An 18,924-nucleotide genomic window follows, 5' to 3' on the forward strand; every position below is an offset into this window, starting at 1 on the left:
GGAGAAGAGAGTGGAGGGGCGGGGCTGAGGGTGAGGAGGGGTCTGTGGTGCGGGCGTATGGCGTATGGGGGCCGGTGGAGCAGGCTCAGGGGCTGATGGAGGCCGTTGGGGGCTGGGGGACCGGGTCGCAGACAGGGAGGCAGCTGAGAGGCAGGCCTGGGAGAGAGGGGGGAGGATTGAGGCCTCAGAGGCCTCACATCCCACGCCGGGCACAAGGCATAGGCAGCCAAGGGGTGGCTCAGTCTCTCCTCTCTTTTTTGCAGCACACGTGGAGCAGGCTGGATGCCCACAGGCTGCAGGACACTATCACAGGCTGCCCGGGCACTCGGCAGGGGCACAGGACTTTTCTGCCCCCATACACAGGTCTCCTTGCCAAGATCCTACCTTTGTTGTGTTGGCCTCCCCGCGGTCAGCCCCAGTTACTGGTACCACCTGCTTTTACGGCGTGTATCTCTCAAGTTTGCGGGCAGAAACCAGCGTGGTGGTGCTGGGGATTTCCATTACTCCCTGCTTTTGAACCTTTGGCATCGCCAAGCCTGCACAGCTGCAGAGGACATGGCAGAGCAGAGGTACTGTGTAGATTATGCCAAGCGTGGCACAGCAGGCTGCAAGAAGTGCAAGGAGAAGATCGTGAAGGGAATGGTGCGCATTGGAAAGATTGTTCCCAATCCTTTCACGGAGTCTGGCGGGGACATGAAGGAGTGGTACCATGTGAAGTGCGTGTTCGAGAAGCTGGAGAAGGCCCGGGCCACCACCAAGAAAATCGAAGACATCACAGACTTGGAAGGATGGGAAGAGCTACAAGATGAGGAGAAAGAAGTAATCAATAAACACATCTCAGGTGAGACACAAGGCAGAACCTGGGTCACTTTTCTACCTTCTCTTGTTCAGGGTATGGTGCTGTTGGCCACACAGCTGAGCCTCTACCACAAAGCCCTCACTGATGTATTGATGTGACCTGGTGACAGAGTGGGTAGCGGTACTCAGATCTGTGTCTCAGCCCTATAGGAAAAGGAAGTAGTAGTCACTTCTGCCGTAACACTTTAATGCATTTGTCACAAGTGATTGTGGAGAAGGTCTAGGTGATTTAATTCACATGCAGACACGGGCAGATAAATCCTAGGAGGAAGCATCAGTTACTTTCCATTTTAATCTTTTTTTCCTGTGATCGTTAATAAATGACGTAGGCTTTTAACTTTTGATGTCTGAAAAAGTTCCTTCATTTTTTTCTCCTCCATCCCCAGTTCTTTTAAGACTTGTTTGTTGCAGTATATCTTAGATGATATGTTGAGGGATGTATGAGATTATTTCTGACATCTGGTTTGAATCTTACTGTTTTACAGAAGCTAATTCCAAGGCTTCACATACACCGAAGAAAAAAGTTATAGTCCAAGCAAAGCTCACTGCCACAGGACAGTTAACTACAAAAGATTCGTTAGCTCTCACCTCTCCGTCACCAAAGAAGTTCTCTGGCTTCACAGGTAGGACTTAAGAAACCGATTCTGGGAAATCCTTATCAGATCAGTAATTTTTTCTGTATGGAAGATGGTTTAGTTTTAATTAATTTTAAAAATATGGTTTGCCAAAAATCATGCTGTCTTAGGCTGTCAGTCTTGAACGAAGTGATATTTGAGTTTCTAGTATTCCCAAGGAAACAAAGTTTATGCAGTAACCCACATTATCAGGCTGACTCCACTGCTGCCTTAGTCCATTGGCCAGTTTCAAACAGTGAAGGTACAGACTGAAGATATCCCATGTGGGACTCAAAATCTTTAAAAAAAATTGGCTGTGAGGGATTCCCAGTTACAGCGTTCATGGAAGGGAAAACTTATTCCTCAGCAGCTTGTCCTGAGAAACAGATGCCAGCAGGACAGTCAGTGTGTGAGCACTGAGTGACGTGACACAGGCGTGTAGCTCTGAACTATCCAGAGCACGTGTTGCAAAGGCACAGCCAAAGACATGAGAATAGGTGGGGATGTTAGTATGAGAGAAGAGGGGATGGGAACATTTTTCCCCCATTTTAGAGATGACCTTACAAAAATATCTTGCTGTGAAGGGCAAAGGCATATAAAGTAGAAATAAAACAGAAGCATCTGCCAGCAGGAATTCTTTCTCACCAAGGTTTAATCACGTTTGTCTGGGAGAATTAGGATACAGAAAATTCTGGTGTACTGTGAAGAGCAAAACTAATGACAACATAGATTAGATTTTTTTAATGGTAATTAAAATTTGAAGTCACAAATTATTCAGTTCTGAAGCTTTGCCAGCATTCTGGAATTGTTCTTTTCAGCTTGCCAAGCAGAGGTAGCTTCAACTTTAAAATTTACACAGTATTGTACTTATTAAAAAGCAACTTTGTCACTAATGCAGCCAAGCCAAAGAACTCGGAAGATGTCTCTGCAAACTCTTCCCACAAGTCCAGCCTATCTGCAAAAAAATGTGATCCGAAGCACAAAGACTGCTTGCTGCGGGAGTTCAGGAAGCTCTGTGCCATGGTTGCTGAAAAGCCTAGCTATAATGTGAAAACACAGATCATCCAGGATTTCCTGAAGAAGGGATCTGGAGGAGGTATGATTCCTGCTTGGCATTCTCAGCATATGAAAGCCCTTTCAAAACCAACCTCAAAGTATTCTTTCAGAAGCAAGGGTGAAATAAAATTGGGTTGCTGTGTAGTCCGAGCTGTGTGCTGTGATGATTTTTGAACTACAGAGGTAACATTTGCAAAGTGAACTGTTTATCTAAATAACACATCCAGACTAGAATGTCTCAGGCTAGGATTGAGGGGAATGTTTGCAGGTGCCGCCAAATTTAGCGCTGAGATCAGATTTGGAGGACAATTGTGGGTGTTTCCCCTAAGAAATCTCCTTTCATGTGAAGCGGAACAGCATGGTAGAAAGACAAAGCCCCAGCTGCAGGGTTTTTTTCCCAGGGTCATGCTAATGGGCACAAACAACCAGAGCTTGTACATGAAAATGAATTGTGACTGTTTCTAATAGTCTCTGCTTTTTTTCCCAGATGGTTTTCATGGTGATGTATACCTGACTATTAAACTGCTGTTACCAGGCGTCATTAAAATTGTTTACAACTTGAATGATAAGCAGATTGTAAAGCTGTTTAGTAGGATTTTTAACTGCAGCCAAGAAGAAATGGTCCGGGACCTGGAACAGGTGAGTACAGAGAGTTCTCTTCATTTCTGCTGTTCAGTTTCTTGGTATGGAAATTCTGTAATGATTTCTTTTTACTCCTATTTGAAAGATCGTTAGCTTGATTGTTAGAATGGGAGTTGCTGACTTCTTTTTTTTTTTTGCTTTAGCAGTTTTCATAGCACTTTCTGCCATCTGGAACCTTTAGAAAATAATGTTTGAACAGAAAGCAAGATACCAATTCATCTGCAAAACTTTAGAAAGCAAGACTAAAATATCTAGGCAAGTTGGGCTGCATCTGCTTTGTCTAGCGTATTCCTGTGTAACTGATTTATATTACTTTTTTTGTAACATTACATAGCAAAAACTGATTCAGTTAACAGATCTGTTACTATGAGCTTCAGTTGATTCATACAATTAAGCTCCACTCATACAATTGCAAGTGCTCACATGTGTGCATTTAATTCCTCTGCATAGGAGTTGATAATTGACTATGCACGCATCTGATTCGTTGCAAGATGGAGAAAATGAGTGCATTAGATAATGAAGCTAATTCTTCCACCTGTTTTATTGCCTTGGTACATACTGCCTTCTAGTGATATCACTAGGATGTTTCAAATCCTTGGATTTACAAGTGGATTCATCCTGAGGAAATAAAGGGTCTGTGGTGTTGCAGCAGTGAGATGACACTGGTACTCTCAATTTTTTTTTTTTCCAAATGAAACAGCTGAGAAGCTTTATTCTGTGTTGTAACAGCTCCTTTCTAATGTTTGATTCCAATTCCTTCATGCAATGCCAGCATCATTCCTGTGCTTTATCCTACTGACTGGAACCATGTTGAATCTGCAGTGGTGTCCCCATTCCCTAGCCATAGCTCTGATCCACACCCTTATCTTGTTTTTGGAGACAGGGAGATGTTTCAGAGACCATACGCATCTTCTTTGAACAGAGCAAGTCTTGTCCTCCAGCAGCCAAAAGTTTCCTGACCATCCAAGAGGTAGATGAGTTCCTAATCCAGCTATCAAAGCTTACTAAGGAAGATGACCAGCAAAGTGTGCTGCAACATATCACTCGCAGGTAAGGAAAGTCATTGTCCTCTGAAGGTTTACCCTAAAACTAGGAGTGGTTATCTACATATCGTGAGCTGGAATGGGTGAAAAACTAATCGTAAGCCACAGAGACTGAACTTAACATCTGTAAGATGCTGTTAGTGGTTTAAGACACCTAGACTACTGACCAGCAGTGGAGAACATGTGTAGCTCCTCTTTTCATGCCAGAGAATTTCATCCTTGCCTGTCAAGACTGTTCAGTCAGTACTAAGCAAGTGGCTTGCAGAACTAGCTTAGTGGTATTTAGCTGTTAATTAAGTTGCTGTTCTTGGGTATGTTGGGAAAAGCCTCTAAGCCACTTAGACATGTTAAAGATTCTTTGTCTGGCTCAGTTTGGGTTGATCTGGGGCTGAGGATGTTGCTATCATTTACTCTTGATGCGTTAATAAAGTGAATTTTGGAAGGTATGTCAACACTGATGCAGAATTCATATTGACATTCAAACAGAAAGATGCCTTTTGGATATCTTCTTGTTACTCTGAGATGTCACTAGTAATGTGTCCTCATTTGAGGTTAAACCCTACAGAAGGGGAGGACTTTTTTTAAACATATGGATGAGGGTTTTTTTTCAGCTAGGAAGTAGTTCAGTTAAATGTCTACTATTTCTGAATCTTCTCTTGCCCTTCAGGTGTACAGGCAACGACCTGAAATGCATCATCAGGCTAATTAAGCATGACTTGAAAATGAATGCTGGAGCAAAGCATGTGTAAGTCTTACCTTGTCTTGTGAGATAAAACGAGCAGCGGGCATTAACCTCATATGCTAGGAGCAGCAGACCTGAGGTTGATCCATGTTTCCCTCCTCTCCCCGATTTGTTACAGGTTGGATGCTTTGGATCCCAATGCTTACGAGGCGTTCAAAGCGTCCCGCAACCTCCAGGACGTGGTGGAGCGAGTGCTGAAGAACCAGCTGGAGGCTGAGAAGGCGCCCGGGCTGAAGCGCACCCTCAGCGTGCAGGCCTCTCTGATGACCCCGGTCCAGCCCATGCTGGTAATGCTGGCTGCCCTGCACTGGTAACCTTCAGCTGAGCCAGAGATGGAGTCCTCATATGTACTGTCAGTGACCTCACCTTTAAGAATCAGTAGACAGATAAGTGGCTGTGTGTAGTATGAGCTAATAGAGTGTGCAGTGCTGATTTTTATGTTTAACACCACTTTATAAAGTGTTTTCTACCAATGTACTCAGTACTTGCACCTTCAGTGCCACTGCAGAAGCTGAAGTCTTGACTTGCTTTCAGTTCAGAAGTGACTTTTTTGTTTGCTGTCATTCCAGAAGTTGATCCTTTCTCTGGAAGCAGCATAAGCTTTCTGTTGGATTAGAGATTCAAATAAGTTTGGTTTTTTATTTGAAAGATCAGAGTTAAGTATTTACTTCTGAGCTAAGCACACTCCTACATAAGGCATAGTACTTAACTATTTGGAATGGATAAGCACCAAAAAGCTGTAATTACCTGGGCATATGCAGGTGATTCTAAATAAATAATTAAGAAAAGGACAAGTTGGACTGGATATTAGAGACCTTGAACAAAAAGATCTCCAAAGGAATTGGTAGTTCTTTCATGAACTTAGGTAAGAGTAGCTTTATTTTTAAATATATCATCTGAGTTTGTTTGGAACTTCTCTCTCTCCACCTTTCTAAGGCTGAAGCCTGCAAGTCAATTGAGTATGCCATGAAGAAGTGCCCAAACGGCATGTATGCAGAGATCAAATATGATGGCGAGCGGGTGCAGGTCCATAAAAATGGAGATCATTTCAGCTACTTCAGCAGAAGCCTCAAACCTGTCCTTCCACATAAAGTAAGCACCCGTAAACTGTGCCAGCTCCTCTGTAAACACAAGTGAATTTCGCAACAGTTTCCGTAGGCGAGTAGGATATCTTCTGCTGTAGACTTTTTTTTTCTGATTTATGTAGATACTTGGAATCTGGAAAAGCAACATCTAATGAAATTGTAATCAGTTAGTTTTGGAGGACATTAAGAGCTTGAAACTAAAGTGAAGCTATCTGCCCTAGAGTCCTCGTTATGCACTGTATTTTGGGAGACTTGATGCCAGATGGGTGACGGTTGTACCTGTTCAAGACTCATTTTTCTATTTGTAGACTGTGTTTCTGTATCATAGTAGAAGGTAAAGTTAGTGCAGATAAGCCTACACATGCCTCAGACATGCTTCTGGAGAAAACATCTGCGTTGGAGCGAGTCCCTCTCTTCAGCCAATAGATTTTTCTTTTCTGTTTTTTTCCCAAGGTAGCCCATTTTAAGGACTTCATCCCTCAGGCTTTCCCTGGTGGGCAAAGTATGATCCTGGATTCAGAAGTTCTTCTGATTGACAACAAAACTGGCAAGCCCCTTCCTTTTGGGACTCTTGGTGTCCATAAGGTAAAAAAAAAAAATAAATCCTTTGTTGTGGTTGCAGGCTGTTATTCTGCTAACTTAAACACACCGTCATCCTGTTACAACAGATAATTTAAGAGATCTGGTGCTTGCTAGAGCATCTGGGGGAAAAGTAAGATCCCCAAGAAGGCTGATATTAATGAAAAGGTACTGCTCTAATACAATGGATTTGATATTAACCTGATCACTAGCAGGACAGTAAGAAAACTTTGAAATAAATATTAAAAAAAACCCTTGGAAAATCTTGCAATTCTGTCATTGCTTGAGCGATGTATGGCAGAGTGGAAGGCCACAGTGATGCAGAGAGTATGTAGGAACATTATGAAGTGCTGATGTCTAGACTAAATGATGGTGAGGAAGAGGACAGTAAAAAGAAAACTAAACTGTAAGTGCTTTAACTTAAAGCAGCCATTAATCTGAAGTCTCTGGAATGCTTGTTGGGTTTTTGTTGCAGCAGTAGTGATGGATGTTACGTTGCCCAAAGTCATTTATATTTGTGGAATTGTTTCCCTGTCACTAGGAAATGAGCATGTTTTATCTTTAGTTTCAGCTTCAACATGTCCAGGCTAATGCTTAAGTCTCAGAATATGTCTGTCTTCTAAAAGAAGCCTAAGCTTATTATAACAGAAAGATTAATGAGATAAAAATACATCCTTTTGTTTCTGCTCTTTTTCTAAACTCCATATTGCTGCTTGCTACAACAGCACATTTGTTTTAATCAGTCTTACTTGTTTTTCAGAAAGCTGCTTTCCAAGATGCCAACGTTTGTTTGTTTGTGTTTGACTGCATCTATTTCAATGACATCAGCCTGATGGACAGGTATGTGTGTGCCATAGTGGGAGAGTAACCTGAGCAGTTTCCCAGTGTGAACTGGCTGGAAAACTCCCACTGCAGAGGGAGCAGCACACGGCGGCTGTTACCACTGGCCACCTACCCCTGGAGAGTCAGGGTGGCAGGGGAGAGTCCTTGCTGGGCTGAGGAGTTTCCCTGTGGAGCTCCATCTTGCTCTGCAGTTCCACAATACCAGGATTAACTGCATTTCAACTGAACTGCTTGTGGTTCAGTACCCAGCTCATCCTGTATCCTCTGAAACTAAATGCACTCTTAGCACAAAATTTCTATTTTATAACTTACTTCCTGGAAGAAAGTAAGAATTGATTGTCCTTTCTGGAACTCTGTAGGATAAATCATTTAATTATTTAATAGCTTTCCTCAGTGTTCACGTGATGGGTACTTCATGTTAAAATTGCTTGCTTGTCCTTAATTATCTATACCCTGGTTTAGGCCTCTGTGTGAACGCCGTAAGTTTCTCCACGACAACATGGTTGAAATCCCCAACCGGATCCTTTTCTCGGAGATGAAGCAGGTCACGGTGAGTTCAGTGTCAAAACATGCGTGGTGATCTTGTGGATTGCACTCTGGACACTTCGTTGCTGTGTTACCACGTGGCCCTTTTTATGGTTAAGGCTGCAAATCCAGCAATTTCCTGCCTGTCAAAATAGTTCTGCTGGTCTATGTGCGAGGCTTCTTGAGCTAGCACTGTTGAGGAGAGCTGTGCCTGTGCTCCCATCTGGTCTCAGCTACAACCACTTCATTATAGTCTTAACTTGCACATCTCTCTTGTGGCTTCTTAATGATTTTATAGCCACTGTAGCATTGTTAGGAGGAGCTAAAGCCTCTTGTAATTTAGTCTGTACTGTGCAGTGCTGAGCTGTGTAGAGAAGACTGAAGTATGACTGAGGGGAGCTAGACTGCTTTGAGTTTCCAAACTGGCAACTTCAGGTGCCCCACAGCCCGGATACTTCCTGAGTGCTAAAAACTGCATTTAGACAGCAGTGTGCTCAATTTTTCCTTTGATTGTTACGTACAAGCATAATGTGTCCCATTATTTTTTCCCTGTTGCTACTGATTTCAGTAATACCTTGGTTTTGATGGAGAATGCTTGGACATTTGGGGAAGAAGAAAAGAGCAGGTCCCAAGGCAGTTGGATAGAGAAGTAAGCACATGTTGCTGGCTGAGGAAAATGTGTGACACAAATCAGTGTGGCTGCCTAATCCTTGAGGAGTACTTTTCAACTAACCAACCCTTCTCTTGGAACATATTCCCAGCTTAGACCCTGGATGTGCAGCACAGAGAACATGTATGGGACTCTCCTTGGAAAACTATTTTATGAAATTACCCATTCATCTCTCTGCAGTTGCTTTGGGTTTAGTGCACTGCTGCTTCAAATAGAAGGCCCGAAGAGTACAACTCTTTGACAGTCTTGAGCTAACCACGATTCCTTTCCTTTTCAGAAAGCTTCAGATCTTGCAGATATGATCACCCGAGTCATCCGTGAGGGACTGGAAGGACTGGTGTTAAAAGATAAAAAGGCAGGTTCACGTTTACTCTTCATTGGTGTATGCTGGGAATTGGGGAATAGCAACAGACAGGCCTGTGTGTGAAGCACACCCATAAGACATCTTTGAAACATTTCTGGGTTCTTGCTGATGCTGATGTCCAGTCCAAGCTGCTCCTCCTGTATCTGAGCACTGCTGTGCTCTTGTACAACTAACCTGGATAAAAGCAAGGGCTGTTTGAGGACATAGCTGCTGTCCCCAGTGATCTTTCTGACTGGGGGTTCTTGCCTTGTTTTGCCCAGGGTAATTATGAACCAGGAAAAAGGCATTGGCTGAAAGTGAAAAAGGACTACCTGAATGAGGGTGCAATGGCTGACACTGCAGACCTGGTGGTGCTGGGAGCTTTCTATGGACAAGGCAGTAAAGGTAAGTCTCTGCACTTGGCTTAAGTCAGAGATCTGTCAGTTCAGAAAACTCAAGCTTTTTCCCACTCCAGGCCTCCTGCAGCGTTTGGTCTCCTTCCAGAACAGGAGCGGCTGTAGCAGTGACAGTCTGCTTCAGTCTGTTACATGCCAGTTTCTGGTGGGTTAAGTGGCACAGCAAAGCCTTCAGCCTCTCACACAGTGTAGAAGCTCTCAGTTCAGCTTTGTTTATGGGAGCCGTTGCTGTGAAGCCATCACAAGCCCAAGGCCCTTTGTTTGACTCCCAAAGATGGAAGAATTTGGGTTTGTTAGTTTGCTTTTTGAGAATCTGTGGCTTGTCCTGGAGATGATGTGGGCTGCCCCGCTTTCCCCTCCTGCAGGTGGGATGATGTCCATCTTCCTCATGGGCTGCTATGATCCCAAGAGTGAGAAGTGGTGCACTGTGACCAAGTGCTCCGGTGGCCACGATGACGCCACCTTGGCGCGTCTGCAAACGGAGCTGGATATGGTGAAGATCAGCAAGGTGAGAGGGGCTCTGGCCTGGAGGCAATCAGAGGAGAGCTCAGCAGAGGGCTGGGTAACAGCTGCCTTCCCGCTGAGCTGCAGCGAGGTGCTGGCTACATGCAGAATGGAGGGGCTCTGCTGGGAAGGGATAGAGGCTCAATTAGTGTTAAAGCAGATAAATTGCTCTGACACAAATGAGATGTAGGTGCAGCCAGCTCCTAAGATGAAGCACTGCCTGAGATTTGTACTCAGACACTGAGTGGGAAGCCAGGCACCATCTGTTTCCTGCTAAGACAAAGTTTTATTAGGAAGAGCACAACAAGTACCATTTTATTGGCATATTGTGATTGGTGAAGACAGTCACTAGATGGGGCTGCGGGTGAGAAATGCTCCAGTCAGGCTATTGCCTTGTGGCTGCATAACCTGACCTGTTGGAGTTAAGACTTCTTGTGAGCAGCTTACTTAAGTGAGGAATTTTACTTTTTAGGACTTAGAGAGCTGAATTTTAATACTTACTTGACATCCTGAAGGCCGTTTGCATCAAGGTTACAGAATCTAGTTTTATATGAATTGTAATTGGAGCAACAATGTTATTGTCTTATATACAGAATGACAGTAGCTGAGAGCTATATTATAGATAGTTTTGGGGATTCTCTAGGTAAGAGAAACTGCTGCAGATGAGTGCACCTTGCACTGCAGGGTAAAGTGAGTTTCATTCATACAAAGGCAATGTAATACCTAATCTAATTCTAGGGTGTCTTTCAGCAACTTTTCTGTAGAAATAGTTTCATATATGATCGTAAGTGCTATGATTCTGTTTTTGTTTTTCATTAATAGGATCCTAGTAAAATTCCAAGGTGGCTAAAAATTAACAAAATCTACTACCCAGACTTCATTGTCCCTGATCCAAAGGTAAGTGCTGTCATAGTCATCTAACTATGGTTTTCAGTCCTGATGTAGCAAGCTACTGTACTTCATTTAAGTGTACAAATTGTCTCCGTTACATGATTAGTCTTATCCCTGAACAGGAAATTAAGCGCCAGGTTTTATCTCTGAATCTTACAGGTGCATTTGAGGCTAAGAGCTTTATGAAGAAATCATACCTGCAGCACTTCTGGGAAATACTCTGCATTAAATCCCTTCCAGAAATGAATTTGCTTTAAATTTGAGGCATGAAAAATCTGACTTAAAACGGTTGAAGCTCATCTGTAACCCAGAAGTTGCTAACATTTTACAAAATTTATCATTATGCTTTACGCCATGTATGTCTGATAGAAAAGGTGTCATTTGGAAATCAGCATTATAAATCAGTTGTGGATCTCTGACTTGCTGAAAAAAATAGAAGTTTTTCTAATTACAGTGATCCAGAAAGTGTATATATGGAACTCTGTGCTGGGACAGCAAGGGGGTTTGCTGTAGAGGTGGAGGAACACAGATGCATTAGAGTTAGTTCATGAGAAAACACAGGAATGTGACGTGACTTCCTCAATAATGTGTTTAGAAAGCTCCAGTGTGGGAGATCACGGGGGCTGAATTCTCTAAAGCTGAAGCCCACACTGCAGATGGGATCTCCATTCGCTTCCCTCGCTGCACCCGCATTCGAGATGACAAAGACTGGAAGACAGCCACCAACCTTCAGCAGCTTAAGGTGAGCCTGCGTGCATGTCTGCAGCACCTTCCCGGATAGGTTCTGACAGCATCAGTGTTCGGAAAGACAAGTTCGGATAGCAGGGTGTGTAGTGAAGACATCTGCTGACTGGTACTACGATGGCACGTTACATTTTCCATTTATTCTAGGCTCAGGCTGCTTGCTGGATTATTTTGATGTGAATCTTATTCTTTCACGGGGCCTCTCGAGTCTCTTGAGCTGTTGTGCACTTTCAGGAAAGTCTGTGCTGGCAGCTAGTTGTATCAGCTCTTGTAACAGCCTTCATGGTGAGCAATTCCCTTCCTGGAAGAGGTGACCTTTATTCTCTTTAAGTGTTTGTGGTCATTCGGTCTCCCATTAATTGCTGAGATTGGGGAAGGCATCTGGGAAGTGACTGAGGGCACGGGGGCCACCTGGCAGGCAGTCAGGAGCCCTGGGGCTGCACCCCCCCCAACAGCTTCTGTGCCTCCTTTGCTGAGAGAAACCCATTGGCTGGCTGCCATCCCCAGCAGTAAGTCAGCTGTTGATGAGCTCTGTTCTCAGCCTCCTTGCTGCTGTTTGGGCTGCCTGCACGCTGCCCGCACGCTGCCCGCAGGGACACTTGGCAGCAGATATAAGTGCTTGTTACGCCATGGAAGCAAGGAGTGATTCAGCTTACCAGCTGGCCAGCAGTCTTTCTGGCTCCCTATGCAGGCCAGGGAGGGAAAGGTAAAATAACCCTTGTCAGACAGACTGTTCCCCAAGTGAGCAGTGGGTATTGTTCATTTTCTGGGCTAGGGAGCTGGGCTCTAAAGAGTTAATGTGGCATCTATGAGTCTGTCTTGATACCTCCCTGTATGGCTTCCCTTAATGTCAGGCAGAGAGCTTGAACAAAGTTGACAGGAATATGGCTACAAAGAGGTGCAGGAAGTATACAAGCAAACACTTTGGGGAGGGGAAGACAAACAAGAGGAGACCGTGCATTATGGCTCGTGTCTAATGTCAGAGGTTTCGCTGTGCCTAAAGGTGGTGCTTTGTTTCTGGTGGGACAGGAGCTGTACCAACTCTCCAAAGAGAAGGCTGATTTCAGTGTTGTTGCTGGGGAGGAAGATGAGTCCACAGCTGGCAGTAGTGGAGAGAACGAGGGAAGTTCCAGGTCTTCCACACCACACAGCACTATTAAAACTCCCCCAAGCAAGTCACCTGCAAAAGCCCAGAAGCCAGAAGGTAAGATGGGGCTTTCTAGGGAGAGACCCCTTGGGGTGTGTTCTCTGCCTTTGGGCCAGGCTGGCTTTGGATCTTTGCCGTCTGTCAGATGCTTGAAGATCCCATGGCAGCTTTCACGTGCATGTCAGGATTAATGGGCAAAGCTTAGTTTAGACCCTTGGTTTGGCCTGTGTTACTGATAGCAGGGATTGAATAGCCACAGCTCTGAGGTGTGCTGGGCTCAAGAAAAGATGGAAACAGCAGTGATGTTGCTTAGGCAACTCATTTAGACGATAAAAGCTCTGAGATTATGCTGCTTAGAACAGGTATTTTGAAGCTAGCGGAGTCTCATAGTTTGTACCAAAACTACTTTGGAGTGACTTCTCTGGGACTGCAATCCCTTTTCATCTCATTAGATCAAGGTCCTTAGTAGACCGTGCAAGACTGATCTGAACAGCAAACTTGCTGCTCCTGTGCCTGTAGATCACATGCCCCTTGGTTAGACGTTTTTGGCCGTGAACCAGTATTTATTTGGATGAAATTCATGCATGTAATAGGGCACCTGGATGGAGGGGATTTCCAAGCAGTAAATGGCAAAGCTGTGAAATGAGTTTGCTTTACCCGTGCTTTGTCACTGGGGAATAGCTTGAATGAAAGTGAGCAGTCTCAGAAAAGTGTGGTGATAGCAAGGAGGGGAGTTGAACAGCAACATCCTGGAGATGAGGGCAGGAAGATCCCACACACCGTTTGCAGTAGAAAAGTGTGTCTTATAGTTAAATTTTAATTCATGGATTTTCCAGAAAGAGGGCAGGGAAACTTTTCCCTTTTACTCTCTTCACTCTTATCCCCCCACTTTAATACACAATTGGTATCTGGACAGAGAGCACGAATGAGAAGTTATTTTGTTTTTAGAGAGCAAAGCAGTCCTTGGATCCCCTCAAAAATCAGAGGAGAAACGAGGGGAGAAACGAAAAGCCTCTGAGATGGAAGACAATGGAAAAAAGGTATGGACAGCTGGGCAGCAACCACTTTGGGGTGGGAGGGAAGCTGAGGCAGTTTCAATTTTCTGTTCACTTTCGCCTTCCATCTGGAAAAGTCTTTGAAACCTTCCTATAGCAGCACCCAGAATTGAAATGTAAAGGCAGAAACAGCAGTGACAAGCCCCGTTGTAAAGGAAGTGGATGGCTGCAGCTCTTCTTTCCAGTCTGCAGAGCTGACATAACTGGGTTTGTCATGCTAAAGACCAGTGCTCTGCTCACCCACCAACAATGTCCTGCTCCACAAAGCATTGTGATTGCTGAGTAGCTGCTCTTCCTGACTGCTGCGTATGGAAGAGCTGGGAGTTGTAAAGGGAGAGAACTGTCCTTTCTAGCTCATTGTGCAGCAGACTGTAGGAGAGGATTAAGAGTCACTGAGTTATCATTTCCCAAGAAGCCTGGAGTAACTATTTTGATGCAAGCACCAAGTCCCCTCCCAGTGTGGTGACATTTTCCTACTTTAACTAAGAAGCATCAGCTTGTAAAAACAAAGTCGTTTACCAGACCACATCAGCATCATCACTGAGGGGAATAACGGGGTAATAATTCCCCTTAGCTAAGGAACCACTGTTCAGCTGCACCATCGGGCTTTCAGAGGAACTGTGTGGGCGTTGCTCTTGTGTATGATTTAATAGCAGTTCAGAGTTATTAGGCTTGGGATTAGAATGACAACCTTGGGAACTGTGAATGGACTCGTTCATGCCTCAGAGAATTTAGAGTAATTTCCAGACCAATCCAATATTTTTACCAACCTGTGCTTCTCATCCTCTTTCACAATCTGCAGACGCTGCTGGACATATTCACTGGTGTGAAGCTGTACCTGTCGCCCTCTGTGAAGGACTTTGACAAAATCCGTCGGTACTTTATAGCATATGATGGGGATCTCGTGCCAGAGTTCGACACAGCCTCAGCAACGCACGTCATAGGGGACAATATTGATGACAATCCTGGTGCTAAGCGTGTGTCTCCCAACTGGATCTGGGAATGCATCCGGAAACGGAGACTGGTAGCCCCATGCTAGCAACGTGGGGCAGCTGTGACCAGTCTTGACAAGAATTTCCTGAAAAAAACAGCTGAAAACTAGGTAGGTGGAAGAAATGGTGAGATTCCTCTGTGGAGACATGGATAGAAATAAAATACCCAAGTCCATCAGAGGTAGTTACAAAGATCCATAGCAACCATATGGTATGAATTAAAACAGTTCTCCGAAGAAATGTCCCTGCTGAATCCATTTTTCTGCCCATAATGTAGACCACTGCACTTACCGAGGTGCTGGTTTAGTCTCCTTGGGTTTTTAAAGTTTGGGTATTTTTATAGATAAAAAAATAAAACTGAAGCAGTTTTGCCTTTGCTGTCAGGACTTCTTTCCAAAGGTTATTCTCTGCCTGGACAGGAAAACAGGCCACCAAATACATGAAACCATTGGCTGTATTGCCAGGATCATTTTGCTGCATGGCTAGAGTTTACATGAAGGACACGTGTCCTTCTCCGTTGGACTTCTCCTTCCCATCTTTTAACATTCAGCCCAGGTCTGTATCCAGTAGCAGTTTATAACTGCTGTAGGTTTCATGTTAAAACTAGGACACCAAATAAGCAACTGCTGTAGCATTATCCAGGCATCCTCCTGGAGTGTTTGTTTCCTAGAATATGTTGCTCGTGTTCTGCTATTCATGTTTCAACAAGCAAAAGCTGGGAAAGGATCTTGACCATCTGGATCTTTTAGGGTAGCTGAGAGACCTCCTTATCTGAAGCTGTTCAAAACTAGTGCAAGTACTTAAAATATTAATGAAATGAGGAAAATAGGTTTTAGAAATAGGGGTTCATTTTAACTTCACTGATCTGCAAATGACAATATGCATTTGCTGACTAACTCTGCATGAGTAGACCGAGTGCATGTGTGTGCATTATGACAGGAAAAGTGAGCTGACTGATATACTGGTTCCCTTAGTCTCAGGGGTACAGAGTGTGTTCTCTCCCCTTTGTAATCTCCACAAAGTTAAGATTGCACTGCTAAAAAGTTAATGTTTTCAGTTAACTTTTTTCCTTCAATCTCTCTGTGCTTGTACCCCACCCACTAGTGATATTTAAGCACCTGGTATCCCTCACCTTTTCTGGTTGAGTCAGAAAACAAGGTTAACTATATCACATTTCAACTTTATTATAAAATTATAAACCAAACTTCTGTACCAAAACTAGTAAGTTTAACCATCATAGTACCAAGAGGATTTAATAGAGAATAACATGCCATTTCAAGTAGAATATTAAATTTTAAAATATTTAAACTATGTACAGTGTACATAAAGCACATAAATATTTCCATTTACTTTATTAGTTCAGATCATTATATTCCTTTGGATCATTAATCAGTTTCCTCCAGATTTTGATTTTTTTTTTTTTTTTCCTTAAAAACAATCATCCATAAGTAGAGAATCCCTTTTTGCAAGGGAAACACTATAGTCGGGGGGGGGGGGGAAGTCCTCTCCCTTCAGAAAGCACACTTCAGAGTCATACAGTGGGTGTATCTTCTCATTCCCAAAGTTTCAGGCATTGATCTGCAACTTGCTTTATCTGCTGTAGAAAATAAGCAAGCCCCCTACAAGTAAAAGTACATCTGTCCACAGGGGAATAATCATCTTCCTGCTAAATTCCCCCAGCCCTGAGTTTATTAAAAAATATGACAACATGGATTTTCACAGTGAATTTACTAAATGAGGCTGTTCAACACTTTGTACGTGTATTCCTGTACCTCTTGAATAGGTCCCTGTGAACCTCCTGAAGAGTAAATACAGTTACTGCTTACCTGCAAATTTTTTTTTTAACATGATGCATTGAATTGTACTGGTTCTCTTCTGATGATGGAAGCTATTAAACCTTAAGCCAAAGATTAGAGAACAACCTGAACAGGGAAGGAGGTAAAGCTCAGAATTTTTAGTTCAATAAACCTCAGCAGTTGTTGCATTTTTGTGGAGTTCAGAGACCACCTCAGTGTGGAGGTTCTGCTTCCTACTGAGTGACAGATTTCTTCATGTTAAGGGCTTTGTTGATTCCGACTTGCAGAGTAGGGACCCTCCGTGCCAGTTGAGAAGTGAGTTGCTACTCATGCAACGTTCCATGTTAAAGATTACACAAGTTTAATTTGCAGTTAATATATGTTACCACTTTTATTGCAAAAGTAGATGGCTTTGGTGGTCTGCAGATTGAAGAGGAAGGACCCATCACAGCAGGAGAGATGCCGGAGCTGAGCACTGACCTGCTGCCCACACAACAGCCAGCACAACTCGTAAACAGCAACGGGTGGTAGTGGTGGGCTTGGGCACTCTGGAGAGCCCTGCTGCTGCCAGGAGCAGCCTGAGGAGTATCCAGAAGGATTACAGAGCCCTGGGAGTGGCCGTGAGGGACACACGAGCACAGGTAGTCCTGGTCAAAGGGAAGGGGTTTGAAAGGGCCGGTTGAGTCTGGTAAATCAACAGTTGGTTGCAGGGCTGGTGCCACAGCTGAGGGTTCACCTACTTAGACCATAGGACTTGCTTTAAGAAACCCGGCCTACTGGGGGCTGCTGGGCTCTGTCCGTCAGAGAAGGGGAAGAGCATCTTCAGCCATCGGCTTGCCAGGCAGGGGAAGAGGGATTTCAGCTAAAGTTGCTGGGAGATGCCAGTGCCAGCAATAGCTGCCCAGAGCCTGGGAGGTGTCACAGGGCAGCACGAAGGAATGCCAGCCACTAAGTCAGCTTCATGAGGCCCAGCTTAACTGCCTCTATGCAAATGCATGTAACAGGGGGCATAAACAAGAGGAGCTAGAGATGTGTGTGCAGCTGCAGGGCTAGGATCTTACTGGCACCATGGGGATGTGGTGGGATGGCCCCTACAACTGGAGTGTTGGCATGGAAGGATACAGGCTCTTCAGGAAGGACAGGCAGGGGAGATGAGGTTCACAAGCTCAGGTCATGGGGGATTTCAACTACTGATACCTGTTGGAGGGACAACACAGCAGGGCACAAGCAATCCAGGAGGTTCCCAAAACACACTGATGATCATTTCCTTTTCCAAGTGATAAAAGAAGCCAATGAGGAGAGGTGCTATGCAGGACTTTGTTCTCACTAACAAGGAGGGGGAATGTGAAGCTCCAGGGCAGTCCTGGCTGCAGTGACCATGAAAAGATCCTTCAGGCAGTGAGGAGACACACAGCAAGCTCACTACCCTGGATTTCAGGAGAGCAGACTTTGGCATCTTCAGGGATCTGCTTGGCCAAGTACCATGGGATAAAGCCCTGGAGGGAAGAGGGGCCCAAGAAAGCTGGTTAATATTCAAGGATCACCTCCTCCAAGCTCAGGAGTGATGCATTTCAACAAAGAGGAGGTCTGGCAAAAACACCATGAACAAAGAGCTCCTGGACAAGCTCCAACACAACAAGGAAGCCTACGGAGGGTGGAAGCAAGGACAGGTGGCCAGGGGGGAATAGAGAGAAACTGCCCGAGCAGCCAGGGATCAGATTAGGAGAGCCAAAGCCCTGATAAAATTAAATCTGGCCAGAGATGTCAAGAGCGACAAGGAAAGCTTCTGTAAGTATGTTGGTGGTAAAGGGAAGACTAAGGAAAATGTGGACCCTCTCCAGAAGGAAAGGTGAGACCTGGTTACCTGGGACATGGAGAAGGCTGAGATACTCAACGACTGTTTTTTTTTGCCTCAGTCTTCACCAGCCAGTGCTCCAGCCCAAGGGGCAGGACCAAAGGCAAAGAGGGGACTGGGAGGATGAAGAGCCACCCACTGCAGGAGAAGAGCAGGTTCGAGACCATCTCAGGAACCTGAAGGTGCACGAGTCCATGGGACATGGTTCCTGAGGGAACTGCCGGGTGAAGTGGCTCAGCCACTGTCCATCGCATTTGAGAAGTCATGGCAGTCCAGTGAAGTTCCCACTGATGGGAAAGGGGAATATAACCCCCGTTTTTAAAAAGGGAAATAAAGAGGACCTGTGGAACTACAGGCCTGTCAGTCTCACGGAGTGGATCCTCCTGGGAACTCTGCTGGGGCACATGGAAAATAAGGAGGTGACAGGTGACAGCCAACACAGCTTGGCTAAGGGCAGATCGTGTCTGACAGCTTGGTGGCCGCGTATGACGGGGTTACAGCTCTGGTGGGTGAGGGAAGAGCAA

At 44.7% G+C, this 18,924-nt stretch overlaps 1 protein-coding gene across 2 annotated transcripts; it reads left to right on the forward strand.

Moving 5' to 3' along the window:
• The first annotated feature begins 264 nt into the window (after positions 1–264).
• Positions 265–16,242, forward strand: LIG3 (DNA ligase 3). Of its 2 annotated transcripts, XM_026861574.1 has the most exons (19): positions 265–841; positions 1,344–1,481; positions 2,371–2,568; positions 3,016–3,167; positions 4,054–4,220; positions 4,881–4,958; positions 5,074–5,242; positions 5,892–6,047; positions 6,494–6,625; positions 7,380–7,459; positions 7,925–8,012; positions 8,935–9,012; positions 9,282–9,405; positions 9,782–9,924; positions 10,743–10,817; positions 11,407–11,553; positions 12,585–12,759; positions 13,651–13,742; positions 14,560–16,242. In XM_026861574.1, exons 1-19 carry the CDS (start codon positions 283–285, stop codon positions 14,794–14,796), a joined length of 2,988 nt encoding a protein of 995 aa, XP_026717375.1. In that variant the 5' UTR covers positions 265–282; the 3' UTR covers positions 14,797–16,242. The 2 variants fall into 2 exon arrangements, with proteins under 2 accessions (XP_026717375.1, XP_026717376.1); XM_026861575.1 differs by lacking the exons at positions 12,585–12,759; positions 13,651–13,742; positions 14,560–16,242 and adding an exon at positions 11,703–11,857.
• Positions 16,243–18,924: the final 2,682 nt, after the last annotated feature.

This window comes from Athene cunicularia (genome assembly GCF_003259725.1).
Source record: "Athene cunicularia isolate RWA chromosome 19 unlocalized genomic scaffold, athCun1 chr19_part1, whole genome shotgun sequence".
NCBI classification, from domain to species: domain Eukaryota; kingdom Metazoa; phylum Chordata; class Aves; order Strigiformes; family Strigidae; genus Athene; species Athene cunicularia.

What these genes read in the sequence shown, in the direction of transcription:
- LIG3 (XM_026861574.1), top strand. Translation starts at nt 283, where the DNA reads ATGCCCACAGGCTGCAGGACACTATCACAGGCTGCCCGGGCACTCGGC. An exon ending in CTATGGACAAGGCAGTAAAG is followed by an intron (nt 9,406 to 9,781) that starts GTAAGTCTCTGC and finishes CCCCTCCTGCAG; the next exon opens with GTGGGATGATGTCCATCTTC. An exon ending in ATATGGTGAAGATCAGCAAG is followed by an intron (nt 9,925 to 10,742) that starts GTGAGAGGGGCT and finishes TTTCATTAATAG; the next exon opens with GATCCTAGTAAAATTCCAAG.